Here is a 20,276-nt window from a genome sequence, read left to right on the forward strand (position 1 = left end):
AAACTGAAATAAAGATGCCCTTTTGTGGGTGAGGCCAAACAATTTAAACTGCATTTTGCACTCACTGTACAGATTTCTACTTAAATATGACCAAAACTGGGGCTGTGGAAAGGGCAGAAAAATATTAGAAAAAAATCTTTGATAAAATCAGAAAAATATCAATTTTTTTCTCCTCCATATGTGAGCCTTACAAGGGATGCTTGTGAAAAATTTCATGTCCTGAAAAGCAAAATATTATTGACATTAATCCTATTTTAAAGCTCCTCCTGCTCAGCTGCAGGCAGGAGGAAGGTGCTGGAATTCCCAATGAGTTTTTCCTGACGGAAACAGGGATATTTTCCTGCGTTATCCCTAAGTTTGGACTGTTATCCCTGGTTTTGAGCTCTTACTCACCCCAGTTTTGTCACAGAGCCGTAAAGTGTTGAAGGATCCCACAGCAAACAATTCCCCATCCATGGCCCAGGCGAGGGATGTGATGGGATATTCCTGCAGCTGGGAGCTGTACAGGAGCCGCCCGTAGCTGTCCCAAACCTGCCCCAAAAAAGTTCAAATATCCACCTCAACGAGCACAATTTGGGTGTATCTTTAGTTATTCCATTTTCCCCTCACCCTCACAGGAGGGGCAGGAATAATTCAGCGAGTTATGGCAGTGGAATTAGAAAAATTCACTTTACATTAAAGGTTATTCCTAATCAATATTGGTTTGTTCAATGCAATAAACTTTGCTTTGCTGCCATGGCAAATGTTCCATTATCCTGTATAAAATATTCCCTGTAAAATAACCACAAAGTTTATCCCATTTGCATACATTTCCCAAGATTATGAGGAAATTTCCCAAGATTATGAGGCCCCTCTGAAAATTTCCAAGCCGGATTATTTTTTTTTTTAAATCAGCAGAATACCAGGAATCAAGCCACAAAATCATTTGATTTTAACACTTCAATATACATATTTGTTTTTTTTTTTAAATCTACTTTTTTTTTAATTTGTTTGCTTTGGTTTCTTGTTTAATTGTGGGGTTTCTTGGTCTTCACTGTGTGTGTTTTATCACTTTGCTGACAGAGCCAACACATGACACACTTAAAATGAAGTTCCCACTTAAGGGAAGAGATACAATATGTGCTTTTTATTTTGGATACAGAAGACACCAATCAAAAAAATTACCAAGGGGCTCACTAATGTTCCTGTAATAGAAAACAGCAGCTTTATCTCCTCTAATTTCAGATGTCATTACCTTTTCCAGTATATATCATATTTCAAGCAATCACTTCTATTTTTCTGCACATTTTCCTTTCAGAGTTTGTTTCACTTGCATTTTACCCATTTTTATTCTGCTGTATTTAAAAATAAATATTGTGATTTAATGATAATACACAGAATGAGATGTATTTATAAATAGGAGACTTCCCATTTAATTTGGAGCTTCCAGGCACTATTAAAATTTTAAAAATTCAGTCTAATAACTTCCCTGGTCATTTAGTTACAGAGTTAACCAGAACTCACCTTATATTTACAATCTTCACCTGCAGAAAGAATCAGATCATTAACTGAATTCCAGTCAGTTTTTAAAATCAGTCCATCGTGGGCTTTCCACTGAAATGGAAACAAAATAAATTAAGCACAGCCTGACTTTTATATTTCATATTCATCATTCATTGACCTTGATGATCTTGGAGGTTTTATCCAATCTCAACGATTCTGTGATTCAGCAGAAAAATAAATTACATAAAGCCTGAAGGAGTCAGAATCAAAGCAGGAAAATCTGCACTAAAACCACGTTTTAAGTGCAAATTAAAACAGCTGTTTTTCATAAAAAATTAAAAGGGAAAGGCATCTGTACCCTTATTTATGAAAATAAATCACATTATTTAGTCACCTTATTGATAATACCTGCAAAACTTTAGCATTTGGCTGAAGAGGTTTAATAATCAGCTGCTTCCCTGACGTGTAAAGAACTTTTTCAGAGTCAGGTCCCCAGGCCACGGAGTACACGGGGCTTCCTGTGGGCATGGAAAACATTCCCAGTGACTTTTCCTGTCCTTTTAAATCTGTATTACATATCTGTGTGTGTATATATATAAATATATATAAAAATAAAAATACTGTATTATATCCACGTGTATTTCTATTTATTTATACACATATTTATATACATAAAATACCATAGCTTCCAAATATTCAAACTCTGAACTGAGACCTGCTGCTGTTGCTCCTGAATATTTCTGTATTTCATGTATTTTCCTTTAGAAAGGCATTTATATTGCTTAGAACCACAGGATTATGTAAGATTTGTTTAACTGTCAACCCTTACAGGAGACAACTCCCAGAAACACACAACATATATTAAGTAAATCTGGCCCTGGCTCTTTTCCTCCTGTTGCAAATGACATAAATTCTGTCACCAGCTGTAACAGGAATTCTAAATAAACCCATTTTTTTTTGTCCTGCTTTAATGCTGATTTAACAATCAGAAGAACTTTTCTATTTAAACCAAATGTTTCCCTTTTTTATGATGGCTGACTACTTAACCACAATTTCCAGGGCTTAACAGCAGGAGCTGAGTTAACTCATTTCCTTCTGCACTTAACAAGAACTTGGTTGGGAGAACACTGCCAACACTCTGGGAAGGAAAATCCAGTGGAGCAGACACACTGCAGGCAGTTGTGTTGGTGATAAACAGCTGCAGGAAGGAATATTCAGGGAGAAAAGAAGGGAGAAAGGCAGAAAAGTTGGGATTTGAAGGAGGAACATCCGGATTCTTCCCATCCCACACGAGCCACAGCAGATATTTGGGTAATTCCAAGTCTGGGTGAGACTTCTGATTGCCACAGGAGTAAAACATTAATCCATGGGCAGGGACACCTCCCACCAGCCCAGGTTGCTCCAAGCCCTGTCCAACCTGGCCTTGGACACTTCCAGGGATGGGGAGTCCACAACCTCTCTGAGAAACCTCGTCTGGTGCCTTCAAGTCCTGAAGAAAGATGGTCTTGAGAAGAGCAGATGACAAGTTCAGTTTGAGAGCAGGTGGCTGGAACCACCTCAAGAACTGGGAATCTCTTTGAGGCAGATGTTTGTGCTGGTAGAGCTGCCCTTCCTTTCACATGGGGGCTTCCATTACTTCACACATCCTGCTCTTCAGAGTTCTCTGGCTCTCTCCAAAGGAACACAGACACCAGGAAGGAATCCTTCCCTGGCAGGGTGGGGAGGCCCTGGCACAGGTTGCCCGGAGAAGCTGTGGCTGCCCCATCCCTGGAAGTGTCCAAGGCCAGGCTGGATGAGGCTTGGAGCAACCTGGGCTGGTGGGAGGTGTCCCTGCCCATGGATTAATGTTTTACTCCTGTGACAGTCAGAAGTCTCACCCAGACTTGGAATTACCCAAATATCTGCTGTGGCTCGTGTGGGACGGGAAGAATCCGGATGTTCCTCCTTCAAATCCCAACTTTTCTGCCTTTCTCCCTTCTTTTCTCCCTGAATATTCCTTCCTGCAGCTGTTTATCACCAACACAACTGCCTGCAGTGTGTCTGCTCCATCATTCCTGTTGGAATGAAATGATCTTTAAGGTCCTTTCCAACCCCAAACATTCTGGGATTCCATGATAATCCTGTGGGTTACCAAGACACACCAAAGAGATCCATGAAAAAGAGTTACCTCATCCAAATATATCAGTGCATTGTCTCAGCTGGAATCCCAAATACAGCAGTTCAGTGTAAGAAGGAGGAACAAAAGGAATATTAGGAGAATTTAAGGATGAAGAAGTGGCTCAAGGAACAAACACAGCCATAAGAGCAACACTACAGCAGGGGAGGCCATGGGGTCCCACCAGCTTGGATGCACAGCTGGAATGCTCCATGGAAGCACTGGAAAAGCTAAAGAAGGGGAAAATGTATCTCCATGTTTTTGTAGGGAATAAAATCCAAAGACAGAACAGGCATGTGGAGCACCATCCAAAGAGAAGAGCCTGAAAACACATTTCTAATACAAAGAGTTAAAGGAATATGTGCAATTGGAATGATAAAGGAAGGGAAAAATGAGCTCAAACATGTTATACCTCCCTTAAAAAAAAATGTCATTTCTACAGAATCCTACCCTTATCCCACAAAGGAGTCCGTGGGATTCTCATTCTGTAAATTCAATTTAAAGGGTTTTGGAGCCTCATGGGAGCTTATCTTAAAAACACAAATACGAGATGACAGTTATTCCATGGGGACTCAACTGCACTTTTGTACTGCACCAGAAACTCAGAAATCAGTGAAAATTCCTACTTCAAGCCAGAATATAACTCCTCCTTTATAATCTTTATCGAATCTCAAATAAGCTCAATTAAGCACAAAACCCTTGAAAAGGTATCAACTGAAAAAGAGTGAAGATTGTGTGCTTCAGTTTGTATTTTTTTCTCAAAAATTCTAGTTCAGTTGGCTTATCTTTGTACACTGTAAGCGTGAAAAACATCACATCTGCTTGTGAACTTCCTTAAAAGAACTGAAATACACTTTACGTTCACTCCTGTGGTTAAAGTGCCTTCCACAGGTTGAAAGAATTTAGATAATTTGTTTCAGAAAGAGAGATAAGGGGTTGACATTTAACCCAAGCCCAGGTGCATGTGGTTTCTTCAAAAATGTCAGCAGGTCACATGGGCTCCATGTATGAAGTCTGAAAAACAAAATTTATCTCAAGTGCCTTCACTGAAATAGCAGAAAATCCTTGGGGTGGAACTGAGGCTGCTGTCTAAAATTATTGCAATAAAACTTTTCATTTGGAGAGTTCTTTGTTAAAATAAGATTTTCTAAGACCTTACTAAATGCAGTTCAACTGTAATTTACACTTAATTTTAATTAAGTTTTTCTAGGCCTGAAGACTTGTCACCAAACCATCACTGCCAGATTCAGGCTCTGTTGTTTAAATGTATTTTAGACCAATCCAAATGAAAAAGTTCTGATAGAACTTGAAGGAAATGATCTTACCTTGCTGAGCTAAAGTGGATCTCAGCATTCCACTCTTAGACCAGATTTTCACTTGGCCATCTTCACCCACTGAAAATGAGCAGAGAAATCATCAAATTCAGTGCAACAATTAAATCTAACAAACTTCCTACCTAGGAAACACTTGAGTTAAAATTAATCCAGGTCTTCTTACAGGTCATACCTTTCATTTAGTCCTCCAAACATGCAAATAGAAAATATATTCAAGGAAAAAGTATTTAGGATGGTGATTTTGTTACTGTGAACAAGTCCCTTCTGTGATTAAGAGCACAGATTTCCTGGTGTGCTCTCATATTTAAAATGTACAGCTCTGGCCCTGCAATTTAAGCCTCCCAGATCCAATTAATGAGGAAAAAGGTGCTCCTAGAAACTCCATGGAATTCTTCCATTCAAAGGTAATTTCCTTACCACGTTTCAGGTTTTTGGATCTGCCCAGTGTAGCTTTCAAGTGTTTAAAAAAATGCAAAGTAAATGGTAATTTTAAAATCTTGTTTGTGCACACTTGATGCTGTTGAAATGCAGCCCCAAAAATACTTTGAGGGATGCAGTATCAATGATTTGCTCCTCTTCAAAGTCTAGTTGTGGTATGAGAGCAGTTGATGATCTCAAAGTGGAAATAGTGATGAATTCCCACACTCCTAAGAAGTGTCATCCAGTCTCAAAAAAACCAACCAACCAAACAACAAAATAAAGGGTTCAAAAGGCAATTTTGAAAAGGCAGTTTTGACTTTTCCTTTGGAGAATTTCCTGAGGCAAATCTGCCTTTAAAAAGAACAATATTTCTCTCCCTGTGGGATTTCAGAGGAACAAGCCAGACAGAGTTCCTTGAAGAAGCATTTTCAGAGTCAGACTTGAGTCTGGAAATGAGCAGCTCCAAAATGATCTTCAGTACTTGTGGACTGAGTTGGAATTTGTCCAGAGGAATCAGCTGTCCCAGATCAACAGGAGGCTGCAGAGAATCCTGACACCGACAGAAATCCAGCAAGGAGCTGCTCACAGGGAGTTTCATCAGTTCCCCTGAACACCAAGATGCAAGTTTTTGACAAAAAATGCCAAAAAGCAACTAATTACCAAAAAGATTTAGGACAAAAAGGGTGTAGAGATGGAAACATTGGGAGATCAATCACAGGCTGCAGGTGATAATTACACCATTCCTGATAATTAAGGAAGAAAAAGGAATATTCAAGATGCTTTGAAACTTTGTTGGCTAAAAAAACTCCCAAATGTGCAGGGATAGAAATGGACCAACTTAGCAGCCTTTTTTTGGAAAAAGGCAGAGAAAAATAAATCAAATATTCTCCTTTATGAAGTTCAGAACAGCCACAAAACCATCCAAGCACTCTGATATTAAAAACATTTACTTTCAAGTAAAAAGGGTGACATCTAAGAAATAGGACCACTAAAAAAGAGAAACGTTTTTAGTAGTTCTTCTATTAATTAAAATAGACAATGTTAATCTAAAATAGAGTTAATTAGTGTAAAACTAACTTCTATTAAACAAGATAACAACCTCAGTGATAATTAAGACCAAAAAAAGTAACTTCATTTCTATTGTTGAGTTTGTGTTTCCATTTTCCCCCTTCTCACAGAATTTCAAGCAGTGTGTGAACACTGAAGAGACTCAGTTTTATTCATTTAAATTCAATGCAACTACAATTTAAACTATGAAATACTGTATTAAAAAACCAGAAGGCTTGATTTTCAAAGAGTTCTTCTGCTATTTTAGGTTTCAAACCACTTCATTAATGTACAAGTGCTCACCTGTGACCAGTGCTGTTCCTTCATAATTCCACCTTCCTGCAAGCACAGCCCCACAATGTGCTTCCACACTTTTCTCCACTCTTCCTAACTTGGAAATCAAGTGGAACTTCCCTAAAGATATAAAAAGAGTACATAATTTATATAAATGTATACATGTGTGTACGATTTTATATATATAAAATAATATACATAAAATTATTAAATATAGAATTAAATTGTGTACACTAAATTATTATATCAAATTATTGATTAAATTATATAATTGTAATGATTTTACCTTCTGTTAAAAACAGACAAAACAAGAAACCAGCAAGAAGAAAAAGAATAAAACATAAAATTGTTCCCAGCTCTGATCACCCCAAACAAACGAGCTCTTGCAGAACAACCTGCAAACCAGCCCCAGTGTTGTATTTATTTCCCTTCTTTATCTATAACTTTTTGTTTTACCTATTTCTTTTTCTTATGTCCCTCAAAAGTTTGCAAATCCCTCTGGGGACACAAGTGCCTGATGTTCTTGCAGTGTCTGGGAGCTCCACGTGCAGCCCAGAGAGTCCTTGGGTTGGTTTTGGTGGTATTTTTTTTTTTTTAAGATCCAAAAACCATCTGAATCTACTCAATCCCAAAATACTGGAAAAGCTGGAACAATCCAACCACGGGTGAGGGAAGTATTCCTGCCTTCTGGAGCTGTGATGGAAACTCAGAGCAGCCAAAAACAAAGCTATTAATGATTTCAACAGAAGCAGGGGGAAGTGTCTCTTTCCAAATGAGGGATGTTGCTGAAATCCAGGAAGACCAAATTTAAATTAGACCAAAGAGCAGACAAAGAGGGCTTGGAAACATGTGGCAGAACAAATGCATGGCTTAAACCAGCCCAGGGATTCCAATTAACTACTCTAAAATCCAATTATTTTAATATTATTTGATTTAACCTGCCAGCCAGTGAAGCACTACAAGGATGTACCAGAGCACCCAGAACTTAGAGACAAAACAGAACATCCCCAAAATAACAAATAAAGCCAAAGTAAATCCAAGGAAAGGCATTCAGGTGGATCTGTCACTAAATAACCATAAATAAACACCAGGGCTCTCCACAGGATCAGTCAAATGGATACAATCACACTTTGCTTTTTACTTTTAAGCACCTGAACAAAAAGGCACCAACATCCAACTAAATCTGTGGCAGAGCAAGGTTTCCAAGGAAAGGATTTTTGACACTGATGGGAAGAGTATGGTTTGGATAAATCAGTTTATTTGATATATTTAAAATACCATAGAATTCCAGGATGGTTTGGGTTGGAAGGGACCTTAATCTCATCTCATTCCTCTATCCAAGGGCACCTTCCATTATCCCAGGTTGCTCCAAGTCCCATCCAACTCGGCCTTGGACACTTCCAGGGGGTTAATTTAAAGCATTCCATTACTGTATAATTATAAATTACATCTTATCTAATTAATGTATCACCTATAGATCATCTCTCAGGTCTGAGAATCTCATTTTCCAAGTACAAGTAATAACTGGATTCAGAGGAATTCAATGGTGTTTCCTCCAATTAAATTGCAAAAATGTCCTTATAATACACTAAAACATGGTTTATTTTCTATTAATTTTCTGTACTTGTTCCATCTGTAGCCCAGACCTTTTTCATTGCAGAATAATTAAACCTCTTATCACATGAATGTTCTCATGCCATCACCTACAGTGCTCAGCAGTAGGTGGTGAGCTCTTCCCAGCCATTACATTTTTAAGGATATAAAGAATTCCCTGGCATTTTATATATTGAACCAACAGCTTCCACTGACCCAGGCAGAATCCCTGGAAATTAAAATTAAATTTAAGCAACACCTCAACACATAAAAACTAAATTCAGATGGAAGAAGAGGAAGCTGGCAAGGACCTGAAGGTTTTGGTGAGGCCAAATTATCAGGAGTCTGGGATAAAATCCTCTTATACAGGGAAACATCCAACTCCTTTACCAATTTTTTGCATCTTTTCCCAGTCCACAAGCTCCTGCTTCTTTCACAAGGCACTTTTCAAATAGGGAAACAGCAAATTGTAGCCTTGCAGGGAAGAATATGTTACATATAAAAGCAGGCACCGAGAATTCATCTGGAAAAAATGTGATCACCACTTAAAACTGTATCACAACCCTCCTGCAGAACAGGGCCAGATCGACTTTTCATGGGCAGCATCTTTATTTCTGCAGCTTCTCTACTTTTCCAACACCTGAATTTCTAAGTGATGACAGTGAAATGATTTTTGTCACTGCATTCACAGGTGGAGGTTCCTCCAAAAGCCACGTTTGTTCCCACGGATTTCTGTTCTTCAACTTGACACCGAGGGAACAGAGAGTTTCAAATCACAACTGACTGCCTTAAACACAGGAAAGGGAAAATTTTAGCCACATGCCTGCAGTAGTAGGAGTGATTTTAATCTTACTTTACAGCTCAGGTTTGTAAAGTACTGCTCCTTTATTTTTATTAAGTACTGAAGGCAGAACTGTCCTCGATCTCCAAGTGACTCTCCAGTTTTGGAGGAATTGCAAGTGGGAGATTCACACCCCATTCAAATATGGAATATAAAACATGTATGTTTTCTTCATTTCGTTTCTTAGACTCTTAAATGCTGACCCAACGTAAAACTATCAATAAAAAGTGAAAAAATAGGTCGAATCACTTATGATTTGTGCTTAATTTGCAATTTAAAGCTGAGCATATTCTTTGCTTTTGTAAAAAAACCAGCAACGAGATCAATGTAAGTAGGAAGTAAAAGAACAATGTCCCCCAAGAGAAGCATCTCAGAAGAAAACCCAAGAGGATTAAATTTACATTTGCTCTAATTTCACAAACATCTGGAGTTCAACCAGGAATTAATGCAACCCTGTAAAGAGATTAGACTCCTTTTCCATGGGATTCAGCGAGTTTCCAGGAATTCTTAGCACTGAGGAATTAGCTGTTGCAGGAAAACTGCAGGAATAAGCTGTTGCAGGAAAATTCATGCAGGAAGAAAAATGTGGCTGTGTGCAAAATCAATTTTTTTGATTTGGAGGAGCAGGGAAAACACCCCTCCCAAGGAATCCTCAAACCCTCCTGCTCCCGAAATAACGTCCCGTGTATTTGGGTGACAGAAACACAAAGTGGTGTGAAATGAGAAATATTTTCAGCTGACTTACCATCAGAACTCGTCAGAACAAAGCTCTCAGCATGGGATTGCTTCTTCCCCCCGATGCTCCTGGGAAACCAGTGGAGATCTATGGGATAAATCTCATCTGGAAGTCTGACCACCCGAGTTGTCTCGCTCGTTAAAGGGTTCCATTTCATGATCTGGTGATCATCACTGCAGGAGTAGAGCTCATCAGCTGTTGTCCATCCCACACAGCTCACCAATTCCTTATGTTCAGTTCAGTTAAGGAATAGGAACATTTTAAGCAGTAAAAATAAGCTTTAAAAATATCCGAGCTACGCAAAATTGAAGGAACGATACAGGAAGATGATTTTCATAAGATTACATGGAATGTTTTGCATAAACACTGTGAGTCTTCTTTCTTTTTTTGCTCTTTTGTGGCAAGAAAAGAGCTGACAGGAATTCACCCAAAAATAAAGCAAACTCTCATGTAAAAATATAATTACTATGATGATGCAAAGTTATTGAAACACAGCTGAAATGTTGGGTTACACCTCTAGAAGGGTCTGAGTGCACAATGCAAGGGCAAAACAGCCAACTGTCATTCAAAAGTGTTGTTTTATTATCACATAAATTATAAATTGCTATACATCTAATATATTAATAGGAAAATTCCAGTTTTGTTTACGTCTGCTACGTGCAGGTAGATAAATCACTGCTCTTATTTGCTGTCTGGGAAAGCTTTTAACTTATCACTACAAATAAGAAGGAAAACTCAAAAACTTCCTAGCAAGATATTGAGAGCTTCTGAAGTGATTACCCAAAAAATATTTAATATTTCTTAAAACATTGTGCTTAAAGGCTGCACTGAAGGACAAGGGGAAGAGAAGAAAAAGCCACCTGCATTTTACTGTAGCTTCTATGATAAGGAAATATTTTCTGGAAAAGAGTCTATTCAGAATGAACATGGTGTTCTATGTTTTTTTCTGTGACAAAGGATATGTTTTGGTTCCTTTAAAAGAGAAGTCTTCAGTCTCATCTCAGTTGTTCAGGTGGAGCATTAAAAACCATATGTTAGAACTGTAAGACAAGAAAATAAATATATATATATGTTAGCAGCATAATATACATACATATGTAAGCAGCCAAAATTAAAATGGAAGACATTAGTATTAAAATAAAAAGTTTTGAAGTAATATTATATTGGTACTGTGGGAAAACAAGCACGAAAACAGACCTTTTTCGTACAGTATCCAACTGTAAAATTATTATCTTGCTCAGTATAAGCAGAGTGGACAATTTAAAGAAAAAGTGATACTGGGAATAGAGAATCCTTGGATTGTTAAGGTTAGAAAAGACCTCTAAGATCACCAAGTCTGAAACACTATAGGTTGAAACACTGAAGCTCCCTTGTGCTGACACACAGCCAGGAGGGTGGGTAGAAGGGAAAATAACATTTTCCTTTCAAAGACAAGCCCAGAACTTTCCTGTAATTTTTGAATACGGTTTAATCGCTCTGTACGTGCCCCCGGGGGGATGAACGCCAACAGGTACATCCATCCCCACCCATCCCATGCAGCTCCCGAGGGATCCAGCAGCGGCTCCGCTGGAGGTTTGGGAGAGATGGGGCAATAACCGGGAGTTGTTCCGGCCGGGGGACGCCAAACTCCGGGACACCGCCTCCTCCCTCCGGAGCTGCTGGGAGAGGAGGAGATCGGGATCAGCGACGAGGGAGCAAGAGCGGGAGAGAGGAACGCAGGGAATGCCAGAGAGCAGGATAGGGGGAGAGCACGGGGAAGGAAACCAGTGGGCAGGATGGGGGCAGCGCAGGGAAGGAATGCCAGAGAGCAGGATAGGGGGGCGCCGGGAATGCCAGAGAGCAGGATGGGGGGAATGCCAAAGAAGAGGATGGAGAGAGTGCAGGGAAGCAATGCCAGAGAGCAGGATAGGGGGGAATGCAAAGAAGGGAAACCAGCGGGCAGAACGAGGAAGCGCAGGGAAGGAATTCCAGAGAGCAGGATGGGGGGGGGGGAGCGCCAAGAAGGAATTCCAGAGAGCAGGATGGGGGGGGGGGGGGGAGCGCCAAGAAGGAATTCCAGAGAGCAGGATGGGGGGGGGGAGCGCCGGGAAGGAATTCCAGAGAGCAGGATGGCGGGAGAGCGCAGGGAAGCCAAACCAGCGGGCAGGACGGAGGAGCGCCGGGAAGGAAACACCAACCCCTCGGGGCAGCATCGGCCCTCACAGCCGCTCTCCGCCCGCGCCAACACCCCGTTTCCAGCTTCCCAAGCGGCAGATTTTCCAGCCCCCCGGGCAGTGCCGGGCTCGCGGTCCCCCCGCCCTCACTCACCTCCCTGTGCCCGGAGCTCTCCCGCCCTCGGGGGGTCCCGGCGCCCGCCCCCTCGCCCCCCTCGGGCTGACTCGGTCCTGCCGCTGACGGGGGCCGGCGGCCGCCTTTACCTGCGCGGGCAGCGGGGGGACAGCGCAGAGCGGCGGCCGGGCCCCGCTCCCGCCGTATCCCGGGATAATCCCGCCTCTCTCCCCCGTCTCCCGTCGCCTCAGGAGCGGCGGGACCCGCTCCCCCCGCGCCCAAGCGCCGCCGTCTCTATGGCGACTTCTCGCGAGACTCCATCTTCTTCTTCCTCCTCCTCGCCCTCCGCCACCTCACGAACACTCCCCACCTCCCCCCCCGGAGGTGCCACGGCGCCGCCCGCTAATTAGTAAAACCCGCTTCAAAACAGCCGCGCGCCCACCGTTTTTATTGATTTTTTAAAAAATTTTTTTAAATTTTTTTTTTTTTTTTTTTTTTTTTTACTTTTAGAAGTTCTTTTACAGTTGTGCTTTTTTTTTTTTTTTAACCATTTTTAAACCGGCGCGCGTCGCCCGGCAACCGAGCGCCGCCCACTGACCTACTTCTAAAATTAAAGCTAAACCCTCTCCGCGCGGGGAAGGGCCGCGGGGGGTCGCGTCCCCCTCGCCCCCTAAATGCCTCCCTTCGCCCCGGTTTTGCCCCCGGGCGGCCGCTCCCGGCGGGTCCCGGCGCTCCCTCCCCTGCCCGCGGTAACGAACACAAGATGGCGGGCGGGGCGGCGGTGCCGTTCAAACCCCGGGCCCGGCCCCTCCCGTCCCAGCCTGCCCCGCGCTTTTCTAACGAATTTCGGTTCGAGTTCGCCGTTTCGGCGCCATTTTCGAGTGTGGAAGCGGACGAGCTTCCACAGCAGTCGCGGCCGCCCGCGCCGCCGCCGCCTCGCCGGGGCCGGGAGCCGCCGGGACGAGCAGGTACGAGCTCGGCGGGAGGAGGCGGCGGCGGTTCGCCCTCAGGGCGGCGGGGTCGGAGGGGCTTCGTCCGCTGGGGGAGAGCGGCAGAGGAGGTGCCCTCAGGGGGGCTGGGGGTGCTGAGGGGAAGGTGTTGAGGGGGAGACAGGGATTGTTGAGGGCAAGGGCAGGGGGTGCTGAGGGGAAGATGCTGAGGGGAAGGGTTACGGGGTGCTGAGGAAGGTGCTGAGTGGGAGATAGGAGACGCTGAGGGAGAAGACAGGGCTGCTGGAGGGGAAAACAGAGATGCTGAGGGGGAATATGGGGTGCTGAGGAGACGGTGCTGAGAGGGACGATAGGGGTGGTGAGGGGAAGGTGCTGAGGGAGAAAGGCTGAGAGTGCTGAGGGCAAGGGCAGGGAGTGCTGAGGGGGCGGCGGGTTCTGCCCCGCGCCGCCTTTTTCCACTTCCCCCTCGCCCTGAGGGAGGAGAAGCGGCGGCAGCGCCTCTCCCACGGCCCCGCTGAGGGTCACACCGAGGGGTCCGGGCTCGGCGGGGCCATCCCGGCTGCTGTCGGGTTTGGGGAGGGGGGTCACACGGGGGCTGTGCGGCCCGAGGGTCCCGCTGTGCCCTTGGGGACCCGCCGAGGACGGGAACGCGTTTGAGTAGCGGAGAGACCCGATTTTAATCTGCTTAGGGCAGAGACCCTTCTGCAACCAGCTCTGCTTTGATGCTTGAAGGATGAGAGAGAAACCCTAAGAAAGCCCTTAACGACTGGCCGTTTACTTAAAAGAGTTGGACTCGACGATCCTTGTGGGTCCTTTCCAACTCGGAATATTCTGCGACTTGGAAAGAGCGTGACAAGGGCGCAGTCGGGCTCCTCAGGCTTAAAAAAAGCCCCGAGTTTGTCCGTGACAGGGGTTGTCGCAATCAGATTTAATCGGCGGTTAATGAGGAAGCTTTTCTGTCCGTCTCTGGCTCTTGTTTTTCGCCGTCCCCGTAAGAAAAACGGCGCTTGGCAGGAGCCCGTGGAGAGATGCTTTTACCAAACACCTTCGAGCTGGCTCGGGGGAGGGGCTGGGCACGAATTTGTTAAATTTGTTAGAGGCTATGTGGCAGCTGATTTATCGCGATGTAAAAGCTGAGGTCAAGTAGTTCGGCTTGTTCATTCTGTTGAAGTATCTGAGGAGGGGGGGAAGGGTTGGGAAGGTAAATAGGTCTATATTGCACAATTCTGTTGGAGTGGAGCAGTTCGGGAAAAAAAAATAATAAATAAATGTGGTGCTTTGAGAGGCTGTAATTGTCTGAGACAGCCATTGCGGAACACTTCTGAACGGGGGCATAGACTCAAATTGCCCGAAAATGAGTTGTGTCTCTGATTTCCCCCCCTCCCCCATTGTCCCAAATGAAGGACTCTCATGAGAGTGTGGGTTGGGGGTAGGTCTGCAAACGTCAAATGATTGGCACCAATTGTAAGATGACTTTCTAACCACGTCAGTTTTTTATCTTGTGAGAAGTAAACTTTCTCATGTCTGTTTTTCTGCGAACTCACTTCGCCACTTGCTGCGATTTCAGCTCTTTGGGGAGAGTTTCGCTCCTGCCCTCGTCTTTTCTTCTCCTCGGGTGCTTTCTATTTCTCCGTTTGGGAGCTGTGCTGAAGTGCCAGCTGATGGCTTTTGTAATGCTCGTTCTTGCTCAGTTGACTTTATTATCACAAAGAGATGAAGGTATTTCGTTTTGCTTTCTCTGGGAAACGTTGAGTGCTGGCAGGAGTGGTTGTGTCGTGTTTTGTGAGATGAGTGTGTCGACTTAAATTGTTTAAGAGTCAAGTCTTTGCTATAATTGCGCAGGTCTTTTGTTTATCTGTGTATCTATGTATGAATATTTTGCACGGATTATTGAAAGTAAAACGAGTGTCGGGTCTGAAATGTAAAGAGTTCTTCCAGGAGAGCACAAACGTGTGGCTACTTAGTTTGTTATTCGAATGTGTCTTTAACTCTTTTGCCCCCAGCATCCCGGTGACTTTCTCTGAGCAAAGTCACAGCCCAGGACATGTCCCTGCGAGTTTTCAGCAGGTAGATTCTGGCTGTTTTTACAGATTAGGCTTATCCCACTGATTTTGGGGGGTAATGTATCTGAAAGTATATCCTTACAAAGCTAATCTTGATAACTTGTTTCAAAAGTGGATTTTTTTGTCTTCTGAATACCTCTAGCCCTTAGTTTCTAAGTGAGTCAGACGGCTGGGCAGACCTGTAGGTAAATTCCTTAGGGGGTTGCAGTTCGGTGCTTAGATCACGGGGTTTTCTTGTTTGTGTCAGCAAAGGAGATAGATCCCTTCAGTAGTTTGAGTGCTTGGAAGGGGAACGGCCAACAGGGATCATGGCAAGCAAGAGCACCAAACCCTCCACAGCAGCCCGTCGGAAGGGCAGGGAGCCCTTGGAGGAGTCCTCCAGCGACATGGAAGTGGAAAACGAAGGCAACAAGCAGCTTGACAAAGGTCCTCCTCAAGGTAGGTCTGGCTGTCGGGGCTGATGTGAGGAGATGGCAGAGCCTTTTAGCAGCAATCGGATTTACCGACTGTTCCCTTTTACAAAGGAATGCTGAAAGCCTTGTTTAAACTGCTTTTAAAATTGTAAAAAGGGCTTGCAAAGAGTTAAAGGGTTTGGCCCAGTACAAGTGCAAAAGCAATTTGTAGACTTTCTCCTAATAAAGCCTATTTCATATCCCTGATCTGGAACATTGTGCTTAAGATTGTGGTACAACAGCAGGATTTTTCAAATTTATAGGCAGCCAATGGTATGGGATTTCTTGGAATGGAATAAATGTCAAGTTTATTTACTTAACTCTTAAAATGATTTGACTTTCTTTTTCATGAAGCAGTGTATTTTCTTGAGTTCCTCGAGTTAAGTTTTTGCAGAAAATATCTGGCCAAACAGCAGCTGTGTGACATTTTAGGTAGCCAGCTGTGCAGTTATTAAAGGAAGGTACTTGACAAATAGATTAATATCTTTAAATCAGTGGCAAAAACTGCTGCCTCTTTGAAGAAGGAGTTGCCGGTGCCTGTTGAAAAGCTGCCTTGCTGATATCCAGGGGGCCAGTTTGTTTTCGTAACAAACTTCCTGTCTTTGCAGAGCAGTTGTGCTGTCATTACAGCTTTCAGAGCCTCGTGCAGAGCTCCCCAAATCTTGCAGAGGGACTCGTGAGCACGCCTGAAATGTGGCTTTGCACTTATTAATTAGAAAGACTTGGCCTGTTTCGGATTTGCAGCCTTATTGTGCTGGTTGGAGCTGCTGTAATTGCAGAGTGCCTGTTAAAGTGTGTTGGAATAAGAATTACATAATGAAGGAACAAACCCCCCAGTGCATCGATGGGACATCTTAAGTATCTCTTAAAAAAGATTCAGTTGGTGGAAAGAAGGATTTTAATTCCACTTAGCTCATGTTAATAATTACAGGCCAAAGTGGAGGTTTGGTTCCTATAGAGGTGATGTTTGCTTTTTCGGTTGAACATTTGAAAAGGTGTCAAGTCATTGAGAGCTTACAGTTGGTTGTTGTTGTGTTTTTTTTTTTTCCCTTTCTGTTTAATTCGGATGGTTTTTAGCAGTGTCAGATGAGGTGGTGGATACTCGAAGTTTAGAAGAGATTTTGGGTAGCATCCCTCCTCCCCCACCTCCAGCAATGACCAATGAACCCGGTGCTCCTCGGCTCATGATAACTCACATTGTAAACCAGAACTTCAAATCCTATGCAGGGGAGAAAACTCTGGGACCTTTTCATAAGGTATCTTTCTTTTCCCTTAAGTATTTTTTTAAATGAAGGTAAGGCTTTGCTGTTGTGTTAGTATTCCTTGCTGTATTTTCATGTGAGCTGACCTCAAAAGAACTGAAAGAAATTTAAGTTTTAGAAATACTTCTGTGGCAATAATCTAAATTTTCATTATTGGACAGTAGAGAAAACAGTTAAGTGCAACTTTCTGGTCCTGTACAATTTTAATTTGTCAGCCCAGCCTAAAAAAGCACACTTTTCTCTTGATTTCGTTTGCTGCAGAACTTTTAGGGCCGTGTTTGAAGAATGAGAATATTTTTTAGTGCCCACAAGAGACTTACGTGGCTAATCATGAAACTTTCCTTGCAAACATGCTGGCGAAGTGCAGCTCAGATGCAGAGAGCTGAGCTCAGCTGAGGTGTGGGGGTTTTTATTAAGTTGTGCTGCTTTACCTTTGGCAGCAAACCCCGAGCTCTCAGCCAGTCAGCAGCTGCACGGACCTGGAAGAATTGTGTTTGAAACATTCCAAATGCACCGGGTGATGTGCACTGGGCAGGAGCTCTTTCCCTTTGAATATCACTTTTGTTTTCTCCCTTTTCCCCGCGCAGCGTTTCTCGTGTATTATCGGGCCAAATGGCAGCGGCAAATCCAATGTCATTGATTCCCTGCTTTTTGTCTTTGGCTACCGAGCCCAAAAAATCCGCTCCAAAAAGCTCTCAGTGCTGATCCATAACTCTGACGAGCACACGGACATCCCCAGCTGCACTGTGGAAGTTCACTTCCAAAAGATCATTGACAAGGTAGGTGTGTTGGAAGGCACAAAACTGGAGCCTTTTCTTTTTTTTTTTTCCCCCCCCCTAAGGCTTTGAAAACTTTGAATATTTGCTTATTTTAGTTGGAGCTGGGGAAAACTTCAGAGCATGATTAGTTTACCTTTGGGATGTAAACCATCAGTGTTAATTAACTTTAAAAAATCCTCTATTGAGTGGTGCAGCTCTTAAATTATTAGTAGGGATTCTTTTTTTATTTTCTGCAGGACTAATATGTGGTAAATATCTGTTTTAAAGCTATTTAGGAATATGTAATAACCATTTTAAGAAGAAGTCGTTTTAGACTTGTCATCTCATTTACCTCGAGTAAATAAAACTTATTTCTGCAATTAAAAGGAGCCCTAAAATTTTATAAGTCTATGTTTAGACATGTTATATATATTCTGAAATTTATAACATGAACATATGTATTAAGAAATAAAACATTTTTAAACAAAACTTTTGAAACCAATTAGAAACTATTTTAGGTTCTCTAAATTTAGAGAAATATATAATGAATCTGAAACTTATTTACACTTTATGTACTGCAAACATGCCTGCAATTTTAAAACAGATTTTTCATCAGAAATTTTGGATCCCACATCCTACCACTAATTTTTTTTTGAACCTGATATTTTGTTTGAATGAAATAGAAAGTGTTGGCAAATAAAAAAATATTTATTTTGCTTGTCACTTCGGGTATTGATAAAAACTTAAGGGCTTTTTTTGTTGATTTATTGCAATTGCAATACAAGGGATTTATTTCTCTTAATTTAAATGGAATTTTTGTGCACACATCCAAGCTGTTAAATTTGGGGTCAGTCAAAACAGTGGGAAGTGTACTTTGAAATTTCAAAAATTGTGTTAATAAAGTGGCAATATTTATTGCCTTTGAGTGAACTGCTTTAAAACACATTTCTTTTTTTCTTTTGACTTGACATACATAAATACAAACAAAAGGGGGGTGTTTCTAAATAACCAGATTCAAAAATTATTACATTTATTCTTTTTTTCCCCCCCACTTGCCTTTGTATGAACATCTAGAAACCAACTTTCTGATCTAAAAACCCTCTGCATGTGTTAGAGAGCAATTTGATAGCTCTTGGGGGTTAATCTGGGGAAGTGGGAGGCCAGTTGAAGTCTTTTACAAGCAGCTTGCATCAGTTTTAACTTTTTCAAGCCTAGTCCCAGCTTTATTTTGGTTGCTGCTTTGTAGGTAAATCGAAGATCTCTTTTGAAGCTGATGATGTCATGTTTGTCACATCTTTAATGTTTGCCTTTTTTATCTTCTACAGTTTCTCTTTAGAGCTGCTCAGCTCAAAGCAGCTCCTTTTCCAAGCCCTAGAAAAGAGGAGCTGAAAATGCAAACAGCAGTCAAGGCACTCAGGGCTTCCTAAGCTGAGATTTCCAGGCTGGAATAGCACAGCCTCCCTAAATTTTCAAGTAGGCCTTTTCCTTTGTGATTTGAAGCAGTGGTGAAGAGAATAAATGAAGGATTTTCAGAGCAGTATCTTACATTAGAGGTGGGAAAGGCATAAGATGAAGGCAATTCAGTTTAAACAATTTGGGCTAGTTTTTGTCCAGTTCTCAAAGGGTTTTTTTTTTTTTATTTTTTTTTAATCTTTTTTTTGAGATGCAGCTTTAAAACAGTTCCCACTTGTAGCACATCTCAGAGCCCAGTTGACTTAAAACCTGAACATGATGAAACTTCTCTGCTTAATTGTGAAATATGAGGCAAATACACTGACAGAGTGCTTGTTCCTCTGGCTTTTTGTTTCCCCAAACCAGGAAGGAGATGATTATGAAGTTGTTCCTGACAGCAAATTCTATGTGTCTCGGACTGCCTATAGAGACAATTCCTCTGCCTACCACATCAATGGCAAGAAAAAGACATACAAAGATGTTGGAATTCTGCTGCGGAGCCACGGCATCGATCTGGATCATAACAGGTTCTTAATTTTACAGGTTGGTGGATGAATAAAAATCAATTTTAAAAAGTTCTATTCCCCCCCCCAAAAAAAACCCCTGTCTGAGTTTGCAGCCTTGGTTTTGAGGCCTTAAAGTGCTGTAGCAGCACATCATGGTTTGCATGCTGTGCTAAAGGTGCGAATCATTATTTGCTGCTTTAGAAATTTAAGGCAGAGAAGCAGTTGAAGATCCTGATGGCAGTTTTTTCTGCTCAGAAATGTGTGTTCCTGACAAGTGGATGAATGGAAGAGTTGTGCTTGTTCCGCCCTAGCAGCACGTAAATATTGGTGTAGTAAAATAAACCTGAAACCCCAATATTATTGTGCTGCTTAAGCGTGGCAGAGATTCAGCAACTTGTTTGTGCTCCTAGGTAAAAGTGCATCGATATTAACCTAAACCTTGATGATTCTGCTCTTCTCTGCAGCTCCCATGTAGAGACATGGTTTTACTGAGAAGTAAGTATGGCAAACTGAACTGTGCACAGGAACTGAGGGCAAGGAAAAACACATGTAGTGTGCCTGTTGTTTACACTTGTTTAGCTGCTGTAGAGGACTCAAGGAATGGCAGGTTTGTAGCCAGTTCAGGCCCTGTTTTTAAAAGCTACAGTTGACAACCCATACTGG

At 42.4% G+C, this 20,276-nt stretch overlaps 2 protein-coding genes across 9 annotated transcripts in view; one reads left to right on the forward strand and one right to left on the reverse strand.

Moving 5' to 3' along the window:
- Positions 1-12,522, reverse strand: part of IFT80 (intraflagellar transport 80) — a 31,905-nt gene extending 19,383 nt beyond the window's left edge. The window contains exons 1-8 of one of the 3 annotated variants that reach the window (XM_064665760.1): positions 12,210-12,522; positions 10,862-10,942; positions 9,912-10,130; positions 6,742-6,852; positions 4,963-5,031; positions 1,891-2,000; positions 1,504-1,593; positions 394-531 (exon numbers count right to left, since the gene is read on the reverse strand). In XM_064665760.1, coding sequence (XP_064521830.1) covers positions 394-531; positions 1,504-1,593; positions 1,891-2,000; positions 4,963-5,031; positions 6,742-6,852; positions 9,912-10,130; positions 10,862-10,901 — 777 coding nt within the window. In that variant the 5' untranslated portion in view covers positions 10,902-10,942; positions 12,210-12,522. Of the gene's footprint in view, positions 1-393; positions 532-1,503; positions 1,594-1,890; positions 2,001-4,962; positions 5,032-6,741; positions 6,853-9,911; positions 10,134-10,861; positions 10,943-12,209 lie in introns of all 3 variants that reach the window. The other 2 variants (XM_064665762.1, XM_064665761.1) reach the window with 2 other exon arrangements.
- A 307-nt stretch (positions 12,523-12,829) lies between these two features.
- The window catches only part of SMC4 (structural maintenance of chromosomes 4), a 30,300-nt gene continuing 22,853 nt past the window's right edge, over positions 12,830-20,276 (forward strand). Inside the window, exons 1-5 of one of the 6 annotated variants that reach the window (XM_064665754.1) lie at positions 13,011-13,138; positions 15,431-15,621; positions 16,713-16,891; positions 17,485-17,676; positions 19,474-19,650. In XM_064665754.1, the coding sequence (XP_064521824.1) occupies positions 15,492-15,621; positions 16,713-16,891; positions 17,485-17,676; positions 19,474-19,650 (678 nt within the window). In that variant the 5' untranslated portion in view covers positions 13,011-13,138; positions 15,431-15,491. Of the gene's footprint in view, positions 13,139-14,326; positions 14,840-15,430; positions 15,622-16,712; positions 16,892-17,484; positions 17,677-19,473; positions 19,651-20,276 lie in introns of those variants that run through there. The other 5 variants (XM_064665757.1, XM_064665755.1, XM_064665756.1 and 2 more) reach the window with 5 other exon arrangements.

Source organism: Pseudopipra pipra, chromosome 10 (assembly GCF_036250125.1).
Source record: "Pseudopipra pipra isolate bDixPip1 chromosome 10, bDixPip1.hap1, whole genome shotgun sequence".
Lineage (NCBI taxonomy): Eukaryota > Metazoa > Chordata > Aves > Passeriformes > Pipridae > Pseudopipra > Pseudopipra pipra.